General features: G+C 36.4%; 1 protein-coding gene across 1 annotated transcript in view; it reads right to left on the bottom strand.

Annotated features, from left to right (window-relative positions):
* WDR49 (WD repeat domain 49) overlaps positions 1–16,007 on the bottom strand; it is a 133,788-nt gene that overhangs the window by 69,702 nt on the left and 48,079 nt on the right. The window contains 1 exon segment of the mRNA XM_060010159.1: positions 1,350–1,583. Coding sequence (XP_059866142.1) covers positions 1,350–1,583 — 234 coding nt within the window.

Below are 16,007 nucleotides of genomic sequence, written 5' to 3'. Positions count from 1 at the left end.
GAATATCCAACTCATTTGTACAGATTCTTTCTATATGATATTCCAAATGTGCATAGTCTATTGTTGCCTATAACTTGCATATCTTTGTGTTATCTTGGCTTTATCTTCATGTTCCAAATGGAAGATTCCAGACCTTCTTTGTGCCCCATTTCCTGAATTCCTCATGGAAGATTGCTCATTTTATGGTCAGGCAATAGCAGATCGTAACATCAACACACAAACCTAGCACTTTAACTTTGCAGATCTCAATTAGCAGAATGTTCTCCTGGAAACAAATACATCTCTCAGTGGCCACCAGGGAGTCGCATTAACTGGTTGTGTTCATAAAGTTCAGTAAAACATTTACGAGGGAATGTTCTCCCTGAAGATGGAATTCAAAATGGATCGTTTTGTAAAGGATTTTTATCTCCTAGAATAACCGGAAAACAGAGTGTTTGAAGTAGTGACATGACACACTACTCAATACTAACAAAGGGCTCTCCTCCCCTTGCACCCAATCTGAACTACTCATTTCTGTGTAGATGCAGAAGCTTCGGCAGCAAGGAAAGATAGAATGGGCTAGAGTTACTGTTTAATTGGCCACAAGCTGGATACTGGCTGTCTGCTTGGCTCCAGCTGTGCTGTGACTATCAGGCCTGAGGTGATCACGGTCACAGACTAAGCTCCACGGGTGCCCGCTCGCTCTGTGATATCCACAGGCTGGCCCTCCCTTTCCTCTAAGAAGGCCTGTGGTCCTTGCGGCATCTCCACTCCAGAGGAGCCCGCTTCCTCATTGACATGCAGGGAGCGCTCCCATAAGCAAAAGCTGCAAAGCATCATTACCGTGGTCGGGAGACAAACAACACTCGCACTGCATACCAAGTGGCACCACATTTAACTGAATCATTTTATTATGAATACATTCCGGGCTGCCACTGTGAGCCACTTGCCTAAACTATGCCGGCAAAATGGATCTTTGCTAATTACATTTCATGCATATTTCAGACCTTTCCATGGGGATGCAGGAGGATGGTGTTCATAAAAGGGAATTTTACAGCCAGGTTCACTTGCGTTTGGCATCAAAACCCAAACTAGCGGGTAACAAAGATAAGTTCAATTACATTCCACGTTGTGTTTGTTTTAGCTGGAATGTTTCCTCCTAGTAACTCTATCAGTGCTGCTGTGGTCACTGGTTGAAAATGAAATCACTCTTCAAATCCACCTGAATACACATTATTGCAGAAATGCAACAGTTATTAAATCATTTCTTTTCCACATTTCCTTTTCTATATTTGTCCTTAGATTGAATTAAGGAAATAAGCCTCTGGATGTGGGGACATGTCAGGAGAGTGACAGAAAAACATCATTACCTGCTTCAAGACTGAATTGTAAAGCACACAAGTGACTGCTTTCTTGTGGCTTTTCACCCTCTTGCCGGAATCACTTTTCACTGCCAGCAATGCTAGCTGGTTATTAAATGAGATGAAAAGCCGTCCGTGGGCTTCATCAAAGTGGAAGAGACATCTGAAGTCCTGACTTTTGGAGAAAGAACAAGCTATCCTCTGGATGGACAGCTGGTGCCGAATATCCCAGAGTCTCAAAACCTGCATGAAACGTAACAAAGTCACAGGAGTATGTCAAGAATAATTCTAATTTTTTAGCCAGATTTTCTCTAGCTCACCCTCGATCCCAGGCAGGCTCTGCATAGTGCTGTAATTGTTCACACTTCTCTCATAGCACATATTTTTTGTATTTCCCTTCTCTGTTTCAGTATCTCCTCAACTGTAATCTCTTCTAGGGAAGGGACTGTGTTTTGTCTCAGTCCCCAGAAAAGTGCGTGCGTTTAGTAGGTGCTTATGATAGGCAGAGTAATCATCTTCAAAGATGCCCACGTCCTAATCCCTGGAAAATGTGAATATGCTATCTTACATGCCAAAAGAGATTTTGCAGATGTCATAAATTAAGGCCTTTGAGATGGAGAGATTATCCTGGTTGATTTGGGCAAGTCCAATGTAATCACAAGGGAGATCAGAGTGATGGGATGTGAGATGGACTCTACCTAATGTTCCTGGCTTCAAGAAAGGAGAAAGGGGGGGGGCCATGAACCAGGAGAGCTGGAGAAGGCAAGGAAACGATTCTCCCCCAGAACCTCCAGAAAAGAAGACAGCCCTTGGAGTACCTTGATTTTAGCCCAGTGAGACCCAGGCTGGAATTCTAACCTACAAAACATTAAAGGTGTGTTGTTTCAAACCACTGAGTTTGTGGTTATCTGTCACAGTAGCAATAGAAAACGAATACAACCTCTTTCGATAGATAGATAGATAGGTAGACAGATAATATATGTATATATTTTTTGATGAAATAAAAGACTTGTTATTAAATGAAATCAAGTTCAGATAAAACACAGACAATTAAGACACAAAAAATGACATGCAGATGGAACAAGGTAAACACTGAAGGAAATGGCAAGAGCAACTCTGCAGATGCAAGTGTTGCCACTGTCAGTCATGGTGCAGAATTAACACAGGGCAGTGAGGGAGAGTCAGGTTGAAGACAGCGAAAATCCTCTCCAATAGGGGCCAGCGGGCCAGCTCTAGGGCCAAACTTTTGGGGTTCTGATTTTGGCTCTATCCCTTACTGCAGGGTGACCTCTAGTAAGTTTCTTTGTCTCTCTGAGTTTTTGATGTGGTACCTACCTAATCTGATGCTATGAAGAGTGAATGAGAGCCCATGTCAAGCATTTAGCATGATGACCAGTATGTGGTCAGTGTTCAGTAAATTTTTTTTTTTCATTATTAAGTGTATTTTATTCTTTTTACTGTATAAACATTAGAACCTAAGAGCAAAAAAGTTTCTTTCAAATAAACTAGTGCATCTTATCCAGTATGAGAATTATTTTAAATTATCTATAAAAGATGACCTCTGTTTACACGAGTGTTTATTACTCCATAGGGCAGGCTACCCAGTAGTTTTTAACCTATTTTAAATCATATACTCCTTTGTGGGAAAAAAAAATCATTTGAAAACGATGGTCCATCCCCTCCTCCTAAATGCACATACCCATACATGCACACAATTTTCCACATAATTTCTTTGGATACATAGACACACACATCTCCCATACAGATCCTGATATCCCATGGGATAGGAATTCCTAGAGTAGTCATTATGATTAGCCAAAGATGTCCTCTTCTACCTTTTGATTCTATCCTACTCTCTTTTCCTACATAAGCCTCTTCGTATACCTCTTTATCCAGGGTAAATGGCCCCAGTTCTTTCAACATCATAACATCATTTTTAGATCCCCCTCCACCATGGCAGCCTCTTGATTCTCTCACTTTGTCTTTTTTTTTCCATTTTCTCTCCAGGGGAGGATGGTCATCCAGGTTTTGTTTACCTTTTAAAAAATATAATAAGATATGTCCATGGTGTAAAATGCAATAGCACCGAAGGGATTTTTCTTCAACCTATCCCTCTCGGCCTCAAGTCCCACTCCTCAGAGACAGCCTTCTTTAACTTTTTTTGAGTTATGGTTTTCCCCGTAACACCAAATAATAGCTGTGTGTGTGTGTGTGTGTGTGTGTGTGTGCGCACGCACGTGAACACAGCATATATTAATCATACATTGAATGACATTCTCCTCTGAAAGTAATGCAGTTACTTACACTCATTTTCTCCCTTTCTCTTCCATTGCCCCAATCTAAACATTGTATTTTTTTAGTCCTATTGTTACTATGCTTTAAAATAATACACTTACACATTAATTACTGCACTATCGATATAAGACAGTATCTCTCTGCTCACTAATATGTAAAATGAATACCTTAGGGTCCTCAAGGACCTCTTTAAGCAAAGTGCTCAGAATTGAGCCAATATTTCAGGTGTGTTCTAACCACTGTTACAGGCACTGTGACTTCTTTAAAGCAGCCTACTTTTACGTGAGCTGATTAAGCCACTCCAACATGCATTGCCCTTACCTTGGGGTCCTGACTGAGCAAAACTCTAAATCTTATTCCCATGAACAAATAATCAAGCCAGACATCTACCATCCTACCTTCAAAAATCTGATGTTGTAAGCTAAAACAAGGATTTTTCTAGTTTCAAAGTGTAAAGATATAATTTTGAATCCTAATTCTATTATATTGATAATTCCTCCCTGATGTGTCCACACATCCCATGGAATACAGTAGATGGTCAATAGATATTTTCTTAACTTGTTGAAGGTTGTGGTTCATTTAACAACTATGTTTTTATCCCACTCACTGTTAAAAATATTAGCTAGGATAAGTCCAAAAATATAACACTTCCATAAAAAAGCTTGCTTCACTTCTACATGGTTATTTACCCAATTGCAGATCTCATCTAATTCACATTGAAATTTTATGAGACTTTTTCAAACATCTTGCAGAAATGAGTATGCTTGATGTATAGGGTAACCTCTCCATTTACTAACACTTATAACAAACTTAAACTGACCTAGTCAAATTCTACCAGGTAAGCAGCATTACCAATCCCTCTAATCCCAAGAATATATTTATAAAGTAAATTGGGTTTTCTTGGCAAGAATTTTTTATTAAACAACTTATTCTAGTTCTTAAACCTTACTATTTTTATTTAAAACATTCTGGCCACTCTCCAGAAAATGTTTATCCTCAAAAATATAAACTCTATAAGAACTAAGACTTGCAAATATATTTCAAAGTGTTCTAAATATAAATAGGATTGATAAGCTATTATTTTGAATGTTAAAACCACATAGATTAGAGGCATCTAAGATTAGATGCATCTAGATCATTCTCAAACACTCATATAACTTACAATAGTCATATCATCATTGTTCAAAATCCTGTCTTGTTTGGTATGGACTCCTTCCTAAAATACTGAAATTAACTTCATTTCAGAAAAATACTCTGGGGCATGGTTGAGTATAGATTAACAATAACTCAACAGTATTAATGGACTATAATTTCCCCAGAATCATTTTCTGCATGTTGTTCAAATCATTTATGTCAACTTTAATATTTCATTGACATTTAGTCACATAAATTAAATGAAAAATTAAAAATAGATGAGTGATAACCTCTACTCTATGACAGGTGAGTTCTTGCTATTAGCAATTAAAATTAGAGGTGCGTTTTTTAAGCAAAATGTGTATATTCATTAATTTTTCTTAAAATTAGTTTTTACTTTTCTTCTTTCCCTTCTTCCCTTGAAGAACCCTTGACTCTCGTAATTAGTGATCCTACTAAGTCCCCTTCCATCTTTAATTCTCTAATTTTTCTTTCTGCTGAGAACCAAAGCCAACAACATTTATATACTGTCATTAATGTATAAAACAGTGTTTCAGCATTCTCCCAGAAATCATATCATGGTAGGTGACCTCCCATATGGTTTTCAATTTTTTCTACACTTCACATTCTGTACCAGTGGTTCTTAATCTTGACATTAGAAATACCTATGCTGTTTAGAAATTGCTTATGTTTGAGACTTTTCTCAAACCTATTAAATCAGACTCTCTGAGGATGGGGCTCAGGTATTAGTTTTTTGGTTTTTTTTTTTTTAATTTCCCAAGTATCTTCATTGTATTGTACTTTAACTTCTCAATTTGGTTTTAAGGTCAATGCTAATCTCCTTGAACAAGACATCTTTCTCTCAGCTTAATCAGTAATACCATGTGGCTTGGCTTTAAACCAGATAACTGTACTCCCCTATTCAGTCTGTATCTTTTTAATCAAGAAAAAATCTCACATTAATTCTATTTTATTAATCAAGTCCTCTTGCAAAATATCACTTAAATAAATATCTAGTTAATATTTGAGAATCCTTGATTCTCCTTTTTTTGTATTCAAATTGACTTCTGAAATAGAATTAAGTCATATTTCAGAAAGGAGTATATTTAATATCATTTTCCATTCCAATATCCTAGAGAAGTTTTCTTTATTCTTAGTAGGAAAAATAAAGAAATTGGTAAACACCCAGGCTTAAAAATTGTAATTGAGGAACTGATTATTTTTTAATTTCTATTTTCCATATATTTTTATCTAAACTGTACTTTCGATTTTCATCATGATACCTGAGAACTTGTGATGCTTGTCCAAACTCAGACTTACTAAGCCTAGTCCTTGAAATGCTCTATATAGGGGCTCTTTACTTCATCTCCATTTTTATAGTATTAGGAGGAGTAAGCATCCAAGCTTGTGATTTTATATCAAGGCAAAATTTAGCTTTTCACATAATGATGAGGACTTATTTTTCTACTTAATCTTTATCTTGTTTCAACTGTTACCCAGTTAATAATGCAGGATTATAAAAGCAAATCCTGTGCTATTCATATACACTAGCACTAGAAACCAGTGGATTGGGACTCCAGACTCCAGTCATCTCGATCCTAGTTTTAATATTCCTCAGGTCTGTAAGCTTAGGTATATTATATTACTTCTCCATTTTCTCACCTTTATACGGAAGGGGACGCCGCCAGCTCTAAAATTCTGTCAATTTTGTCTAGAATGTACTGAAATTGCTCAATCCATTATCTACAGATTCCAAAATAACAACAACTGAAGCAATTTCAAGAAGGTGTATTGTGAAGATTGGGCTAAAGAAATGTAGTCTAATTTTACAAAAAAGTTCTTCCTGCCCCCTGCCAGAGATGGACAGAATCACTTCACATAGGCATAATAAAACTATAATAAATAAATAATAAATAAATTAACAAAACTTTTCTTTTATCCTATAAATATTAGAATTATAAATGGGTAACTTCATGGATGGGTGGGTACAAAAATATATGTATGGATGGATACAGAATCTGTTTTCAGTGCACTTTTTAAAACCAAATCAGCATTATGTACATATTGGCAACATGTCCAAATGTAATTCAAAGTAGTTAGGGGGAAAAAAGATTCATAATTTCCAATAATGATATAAAAGTGAGGGAAAAGTAGAAGACAGACTTAGAGAACTGCATCAAAATGAGATTTGTTTGGCTGCATCAAATATTTGCTACTAACTCCTACCACCCTGCAGGGCATAGATATAAAATGACAATAAGAAAAAGAGAGAAAGAGTATCTATCGCTAAGGGGATTTTGAAGACAGCAGTGCAGCAGCCCAGCTCTCTGGGATAATCCACAAAAATGGATAGCCTACTTGCAGATAATAGGATAACAGGAACTGAGGGCATTGGCTTTCCTGAATATACCTTTATGTATTAACAAGTCTATTTATTTAGAATTTAAGCCTTTGGATAATCCACAAAGGCATAATCAGTGAATGCTTAAAGGCAATTTTGTTTGACATAGCACACATATTCTACTGAATAGCTCAGCTAATGTTTTTATCTTGAAGTAATATAACAGATCTTCCTTTAAGAAAGATTTTTGCCATTTTTGTCCTCAGGATTGAGGTCCACCTTAAAATATTAGTGGAAGGTTAAAATCTTCTCTTGTGCTATTCATTGTTAAATTGTTACCATAGCCATTATCATCTTTTTTTCATTCTTTTCAACAAAAAATGAAAGAAGACATACAGCTCTAGGACACGGATTTCTATTGTGTGTGTGTTTGTGTATTCTATCATTGACCTTGAAAAAGTCAAAATGTTTCTTAATACTATGAATTGTTCTGCAAAAATCTCATTAATTTCCCAGTTGAAGTTCAGCAATAAATTTAACTAATATCAACATTTTATTTAATTGGCTTTCTTTTCAGAACAAAAGTCCTTTGGGGAATTTTTAAATTTCAGTTAAATTGATTTTTTTGCTATTATCATTGCTCACAAACACTGAAAAACATAACAGAATTTTTCGGTCTTTAAACAAAAGTTTTCTAACTTTGCCTTTCAAAGATCACTGTTCCTCTTTTACTTCACAAAGTAAACCTAAACACTTTAAATTTTTTTCTTTCTTTTTTTAACTCAATATTTATACTAACAACTGCTTTGAAGAAAGTAAGTGAAAACCAGCTAGAACAAGGGAATCTTGGTTCAATTATCATTCCAGACTAGGTTTCTGTGGGGGGCCTTCCTGCTTCAAAGAAAAACAACTCTGAATAAAACATAATTTCTGCTGCCTTGCTGGACCTTCAGGGATTGGAGACAATCTCCACAGGTCCAAAAGAAGAAGGAGGAAAAAAAGAAGCAAACTTCACAAGGAGACAGTGAACAGTAGGCATAAATGAGTAGACTATAACAAGGAGAGAGGGCAGACAGCAGAAGCAAGAAGAACTACAATCCTGTAGCCTGTGGAACAAAAACCATATTCACAGAAAGACAGACAAAATGAAAAGGCAGAGGACTATGTACCAGATGAAGGAAAAAGATAAAACCTCAGAAAAAGAACCAAATGAAGTGAACATAGGGAACCTTCCAAAAAAGAATTCAGAATAATGATAGTAAAGATGATCCAAGACCTCAGAAAGATCGAGAAGATGCAAGAAATGTTTAACAAAGACCTAGAAGAATTAAAGAACAAACACCTAAAAGAATTAACAAACAGAGATGAACAATACCATAATTGAAATGAAAAATACACTAGAAGGAATCAAAAGCAGAATAACTGAGGCACAAGAATGGGTAAGTAACATGGAAGACATAATGATGGAATTCACTGCCACGAACAGAATACAGAAAAAGAATGAAAAGAAAAGAAGACAGCCTAAAAGACCTCTGGGACAACATTAAATGCACCAACATTAGCATTATAGGGGTTCCAGAAGGAGAAGAGAGAGAGAAAGGACCTGAGAAAATATCTGAAGAGTTTATAGTCAAAACTTCCCTAACATAGGAAATGAAATAGCCACCCAAGTCCAGGAAGCACAGAGAGTCCCAGGCAGGATAAACCCAAGGAGAAACACATTGAGACACATAGTAATCAAACTGACAAAAATTAAAGGCAAAGAAAAATTATTAAAAGCAACAAGGGAAAAATAACAAATAACATAAAAGGGAACTCCCATAAGGTTAACAGCTGATATCTCAGCAGAAACTCTACAAGCCAGAAGCGAGTGGCGTGATATATTTAAAGTGATGAAAAGGAAGAACCTACAACCAAGGATACTCTACCCAGCAAGGATCTCATTCACATTCAACGGAGAAATCAAAAGCTTTACCGACAAGCAAAAGCTAAGAGAATTCAGCACCACCAAACCAGCTGTACAAAAAAATGCTAAGGGAACTTCTCTAAGTGGGAAATACAAGAGAAGAAAAGGACCTACAAAAAGAAACCTAGGGCTTCCCTGGTGGCACAGTGGTTGAGAATCTGCCTGCCGATGCAGGGGACACAGGTTCGTGCCCTGGTCTGGGAAGATCCCACATGCCGCGGAGCAGCAAGGCCTGTGAGCCATGGCCGCTGAGCGTGCACGTCTGGAGCCTGTGCTCCGCAACGGGAGAGGCCACAACAGTGAGAGACCCACGTACCACCAAAAAAAAAAAAAAAAAAAAGAAACCTAAAACAATTAAGAAAACGGTAATAGGAACATACATATCAATAATTACCTTAAATGTGAATGGATTAAATGCTCCAACCAAAAGACAGAGGCTCACTGAATGGATACAAAAAGATGACCTATATATATACTGTCTACAAGAGACCCACTTCAGACCGAGGGACACATACAGACTGAAAATTAGGGGATAGAAAAAGATATTCCATAAAAATGGAAATCAAAAGAAAGCTGGAGCAGCAATACTCATATCCGATAAAATAGACTTCAAAATAAAGAATGTTATAAGAGACAAGGAAGGACACAACATAATGATCAAGGGATCACTCCAAGAAGAACATATAACAATTATAAATATATATGCATCCAACATAGGAGCACCTCAATACGTAAGGCAAATACTAAGAGCTATAGAAGAGGAAATCGACAGTAACACAATAATAGTGGGGGAATTTAACACCTCACTTACACCAATGGACAGATCATTCAGACAGAAAATTAATAAGGAAACACAAGCTTTAAGTGACACAGTAGACCTGATAGATTTAATTGATATTTATAGGACATTCCATCTGAAAACAGCAGATTATACTTTCTTCTCAGGTGCACACGGAACATTCTCCAGGATAGATCACATCTTGGGTCACAAATCCAGCCTCAGTAAATTTAAGAAATTGAAATCACATCAAGCATCTGTTCTGACCACAACGCTATGAGATTAGAAATCAATTACAGGGAAAAAAAAACCCATAAAAAGCACAAATACATGGAGGCTAAACAATACGTTACTAAATAACCAAGAGATCACTGAAGAAATCAAAGAGGAAATCAGAAAATACCTAGAGACAAATGACAATGAAAACACGATGATCCAAAACCTATGGGATGCAGCAAAAGCAGTTCTAATAGGGAAGTTTATAGCAATACAAGCCTACCTGAAGAAACAAGAAAAATCTCACATAAACAATCTAACCTTACACCTAAAGGAACTAGAGAAAGAAGAACAAATAAAACCCAAAGTTAGTAGAAAGAAAGAATCATAAAGATCAGAGCAGAAATAAATGAAATAGAAGCAAAGAAAACAATAGTAAAGATCAATAAAACTAAAAGCTGGTTCTTTGAGAGGATAAACAAATTGATAAGCCTTTAGCCAGACTCATCGAGAAAAAGAGGGAGAGGACTCATATCAATAACATTAGAAACGAAAAAGAAGTTACAATGGACACCGCAGAAATACAAAGCAACCTAAGAGACTACTACAAGCAACTCTATGTCAATAAAATGGACAACCTGGAAGAAATGGACAAATTCTTAGAAAGGTATAACCTTCCAAGACTAAACCAGGAAGAAATAGAAAATATGAACAGACCAATCACAAGTAATGAAATTGAAACTGTGATTAAAAATCTTCCAACAAACAAAAGTCCAGGACCCGATGGCTTCACAGGTGAATTCTATCAAACATTTAGAGAAGAGCTAACACCCATCCTTCTCAAACTCTTCCAAAAAACTGCAGAGAAAGAAACACTCCCCAACTCATTCTATGAGGCCATCATCACCCTGATACCAAAACCAGACAAAGATACTACAAAAAAAGAAAATTACAGACCAATATCACTGATGAATATAGATGCAAAAATTCTCAACAAAATACTAGCAAACAGAATCCAACAACACATTAAAAGGATCATACACCATGATCAAGTGGGATTTATCCCAGGGATGCAAGGATTATTCAATATACGCAAATCAATCCATGTGATACACCATATTAACAAATTGAAGAATAAAAACCATATGATCATCTCAATAGATGCAGAAAAATATTTTGACAAAATTCGACACCCATTTAGGATAAAAAACTCTCCAGAAAGTGGGCATAGAGGGAACCTACCTCAACATAATAAAGGCCATATAGGACAAACCCATAGCAAACATCATTCTCAATGGTGAAAATCTGAAAGCATTTCCTCTAAGATCAGGAACAAGACAAGGATGTCCACTCTCGCCACTATTATCCAACATAGTTTTGGAAGTTCTAGCCACGATAGAGGAGAAAAAGAAATAAAAGGAATACAAATTGGAAAAGAAGTAAAACTGTCACTGTTTGCAGATGACATGATGTTATACATAGATAATCCTAAAAATGCCACCAGAAAATGACTAGAGCTAATCAATGAATTCGATAAAGTTGCAGGATACAAAATTAATGCACAGAAATCTCTTGCATTCCTATACACTAACAATGGAAGATTATAAAGAGAAATTAAGGAAACACTCCCATTCACCGTTGCAACAAAAAGAATAAAATACCTGGGAATAAACCTACCTTAGGAGGTAAAAGACGTGTAATCAGAAAATTATAAGACACTACTGAAAGAAATCAAAGATGACACAAACACATGGAGAGATATACAATGTTCTTGGATTGGAAGAATCAATATTGTGAAATATGACACTACTACCCAAACCAATCCACAGTTTCAATGTAATCTCTATGAAATTACCAATGGCATTTGTTACAGAACTAGAACAAAAAAGTCTTACAATTTGTATGGAACAACAAAAGACCCCAAATAGCCAAAGCAGTCTTGAGGGACAAAAAAACAGACCTGAAGGAATCAGATTCCCTGACTTCAGACGATACTACAAAGCTACAGTAATCAAGACAATATGGTACGGGCACAAAAACAGAAATATAGATCAATGGAACAGGATAGAAAGCCCAGAGATAAACCCACGCACATATGGTCACCTTATGTTTGATAAAGGAGACAAGAATATACAATGAAGAAAAGACAGCCTCTTCAATAAATGCTGCTGGGAAAACTGGACAGCTACATGTAAAAGAAAATAATTAGAACGCTCCCTAACACCATCCACAAAAATAAACTCAAAATGGATTAAAGACCTAAATGTAAGGTCAGACACTATAAAACTCTTAGAGGAAAACATCAGCAGAACACTCTATGACATAAATCACAGCAATATCCTTTTTCACCCACCTCCTAGAGAAATGGAAATAAAAACAAAAATAAACAAATGGGACCTAATGAAACTTAAAAGCTTTTGCACAGCAAAGGAAACTATAAGCAAGACGAAAAGACAACCCTCGGAATGGGAGAAGATATTTGCAAATGAATCAACAGACAAAGGATTAATCTCCAAAATATACAAACAGCTCATGCAGCTCAATATTAAAAAAAACAAAGAACCCAATCCAAAAATGGGCAGAAGACCTAAATAGACATTTCTCCAAAGAAGACATACAGATGGCCAAGAGGCACATGAAAAGCTGTTCAACATCAGTAATTATTAGAGAAATGCAGATCAAAACTACAATGAGGTATCACCTCACACCAGTTAGAATGGGCATCATCAGAAAATCTACAAAGAATAAATGCTGGAGAGGGTGTGGTGAAAAGGGAACCCTCTTGCATTGTTGGTGGGAATGTAAATTGATACAGCCACTATGGAGGACAGTCTGGAGGTTCCTTAAAAAACTAAAATTAGAGTTACCATATGACCCAGCAATCCCACTACTGGGCATATACCCAGAGAAAACTATAATTCAAAAAGACACATGCACCCCAATGTTCACTGCAGCACTATTTACATTAGCTAGGTCATGCAAGCAACCTAAATGTCCATGGACAGACGAATGGATAAAGAAGATGTGGTACATATATACAATGGAATATTACTCACCCATAAAAAGCAATGAAATTGGGTCATTTGTAGAGACATGGATGGACCTAGAGACTTTAGTACAGAGTGAAGTAAGTCAGAAAGAGAAAAACAAATATTGTATATTAACGCATATATGTGGAATCTAGAAAAATGGTACAGATGAACCAGTTTGCAAGGCAGAAATAGAGACACAGATGTAGAGAACAAACATATGGACACCAAGGGGGCAAAGCGGCGTGGGGAGTGGTGGTGGGATGAATTGGGAGATTGGGATTGACATATATACACTAATATGTATAAAACAGATAACTAATAAGACCAAACCTGCTGTATAAAAATAAAAAAGTAAAAACTATAACCAGGAGCCTAAGCCTTGGACCAGCAGTGAGTCGAAGGCACTGAGGCAAGACTGTTCAATTAAAAGGACAACAGGGGCTTCCCTGGTGGCGCAGTGGTTGAGAATCTGCCTGCCAATGCAGGGGACACGGGTTCAAGCCCTGGTCTGGGAAGATCCCACATGCCGTGGAGCAACTAGGCCCGTGAGCCACAACTACTGAGCCTGTGTGTCTGGAGCCTGTGCTCTGCAACAGGAGAGGCCGCGACAGTGAAAGGCCCGCGCACCGTGATGAAGAGTGGCCTCCGCTCACCGCAACTAGAGAAAGCCCTCGCACAGAAACAAAGACCCAACACTGCCAAAAATAAATAAATAAATAAATTTAAAAGGATAACAAATAAGGAAAATGCAGTAGCCTCAGGACAGTAGCTTTACTCATTTTCATTCTGCAGAAGCAAACACAAATCTTCTCTGGAGGAAAGCATTTTCAATTTCATTCCTCAGAATGCCTATAGTTTAGCAATAGCAAAAAATGAGGTAACAATAAAAGATACCAAACATAGAAAGGAAACAATAAGGAACAATTCACCATGACGAAGAATCATCAGAATAGTAAATATCTAATTTGGATCCCCAAGGACTCCAGGTATTAGAATTATTTGATAAGAAAATGCAGTAATTGATATGAAATTAAAGAGCTAAAAGTCAAAATCCCCTAAATGAGCAAACAACAAAAGAGCATACAAAATTACCAGGCAGTTAAAAAACGTTTTAGGAAAAAATTGTTACATTTTAAAACTAAATGTATAGGTTATATAGAAAGTGGGCACATCCCATTATAAACATTCCCATAAAAGTCAAGAATATGATAAGATGCCACCTGAAATGTGCAGGAGAAACCTCAATAAGGAATGGGAAATTTTTGTACAACTTTTCTGAAAGGCATTTAAAAAAATGAATAAATGAATAAATACAGGGTGTACTTTCTCAATATTTTAAAGATGTCACCTATCAAATTCAATGTAAATCCAATCCAAAAATTAATATGGTTTTTCATGAAACATGAATACTGATCCTAACATTTACTTAGAAGGATAAGATGCCAGAGGATTGTTAAAATTAAAAACAAAAAAAACCCACAGAAGTAGGAATTTCTCTACCAGATTATCAAAACATACAATAAAGCTATGCTGGTTAAAGCAGTGGTGTACTTACGCAGGAAAAGGCAAATAGACTAATGGAAAGAATAAAGCATCCAGAAACAAATTCAAATGATAATGGAACTTCAAACCAGTGAGGGAGAAAAATTTTTCAAAAGAAATTATTCAAAAAAACCTTGGATGTCCATTTGTAGAAAAAAAAACATTTTACACAAAAATAAACTGCCAAGTTAAATGCAAAAAATAAAATTCGACAACAGAATAAGTATTAGCAGAAACTAAAGGAGAACACCTCTATAAATATGAATTGTGGAACATGTTCCTAAGCTAGATACAAAACCAGAGCCACAAAGAAAATCATTTCTTAGACTCAACTTCATAAAAATTTAAAACTTTTGAATGATAAAAATCACATAAACAGGGCTTCCCTGGTGGCGCAGTGGTTGAGAGTCCGCCTGCCGATTCAGGGGATACAGGTTCGTGCCCCGGTCCAGGAGGATCCCACATGCCACGGAGCGGCTATGCCCGTGAGCCATGCCCACTGAGCCTGCATGTCTGGAGCCTGTGCTCCGCAACGGGAGAGGCCACAACAGTGAGAGGCCCGCATATCGCAAAAAAAAAAAAAAAAAATCACATAAACAAAGTTAAAAGATGTATGCTTGAAAGAGACAAGATATTTGCATCATATATAATAAAGGATATTCAATATATTTTTCAAACTACTACTATTGATAGTATTCCCGAGTCCAGTTGATAGGATAAAGGGCTTGATCAGATAATGCACAAAAAACAAGAAATATAAATGGCTAATAAATAATTGAAGAAATTCATCCTAATTTTTTGTCCATTAGATTCACAAAAGAATGAACACATTAGTGGTATCTATCATTGACAAGAATGTGGGGAAAGAAACACCTTTACACACCTCTGACGTGTATACCAATTGGAACGATATTCCTGCATCTAAACCATCCTTTAAGAATTGAATCCCTGTTGACCCAATAGCATCACTTCTAGAAATGTATCTCAAAGAACATATCACAAGAAATTAGTTATGTGGTCTTAAAGATGTGTGTGTGCATGTGTGTGTAAATGTGTGTGTGTATGTGTGACAGTTGGTTAGAGATAATATCTATTATAATCAACAGGTGATTGAATAATTAAATTATGACCATCCATACTATGAATTACTATGTAGCAGGTAAAAATTCAGGTCTATGTATACTCACATTGAAAGATCTCCAGGAGATATTGTTTAGGGAAAAGCAAGTTGCAAGAAAGTATGTCTCACGTGATGCCACTTACATAAAAATTAATAATAAATACTACCTTGTATTTGTATACACACATAGGGTGATATACAGTATATAATAATAAATTATAACACCACATATTATTATAACAC

Source organism: Delphinus delphis, chromosome 4, assembly GCF_949987515.2.
Source record: "Delphinus delphis chromosome 4, mDelDel1.2, whole genome shotgun sequence".
In the NCBI taxonomy this organism is placed as follows: Eukaryota; Metazoa; Chordata; class Mammalia; order Artiodactyla; family Delphinidae; genus Delphinus; species Delphinus delphis.
Note: the sequence above shows the minus strand (reverse complement) of the source record. Positions and strands in the feature narration are given on the sequence as shown.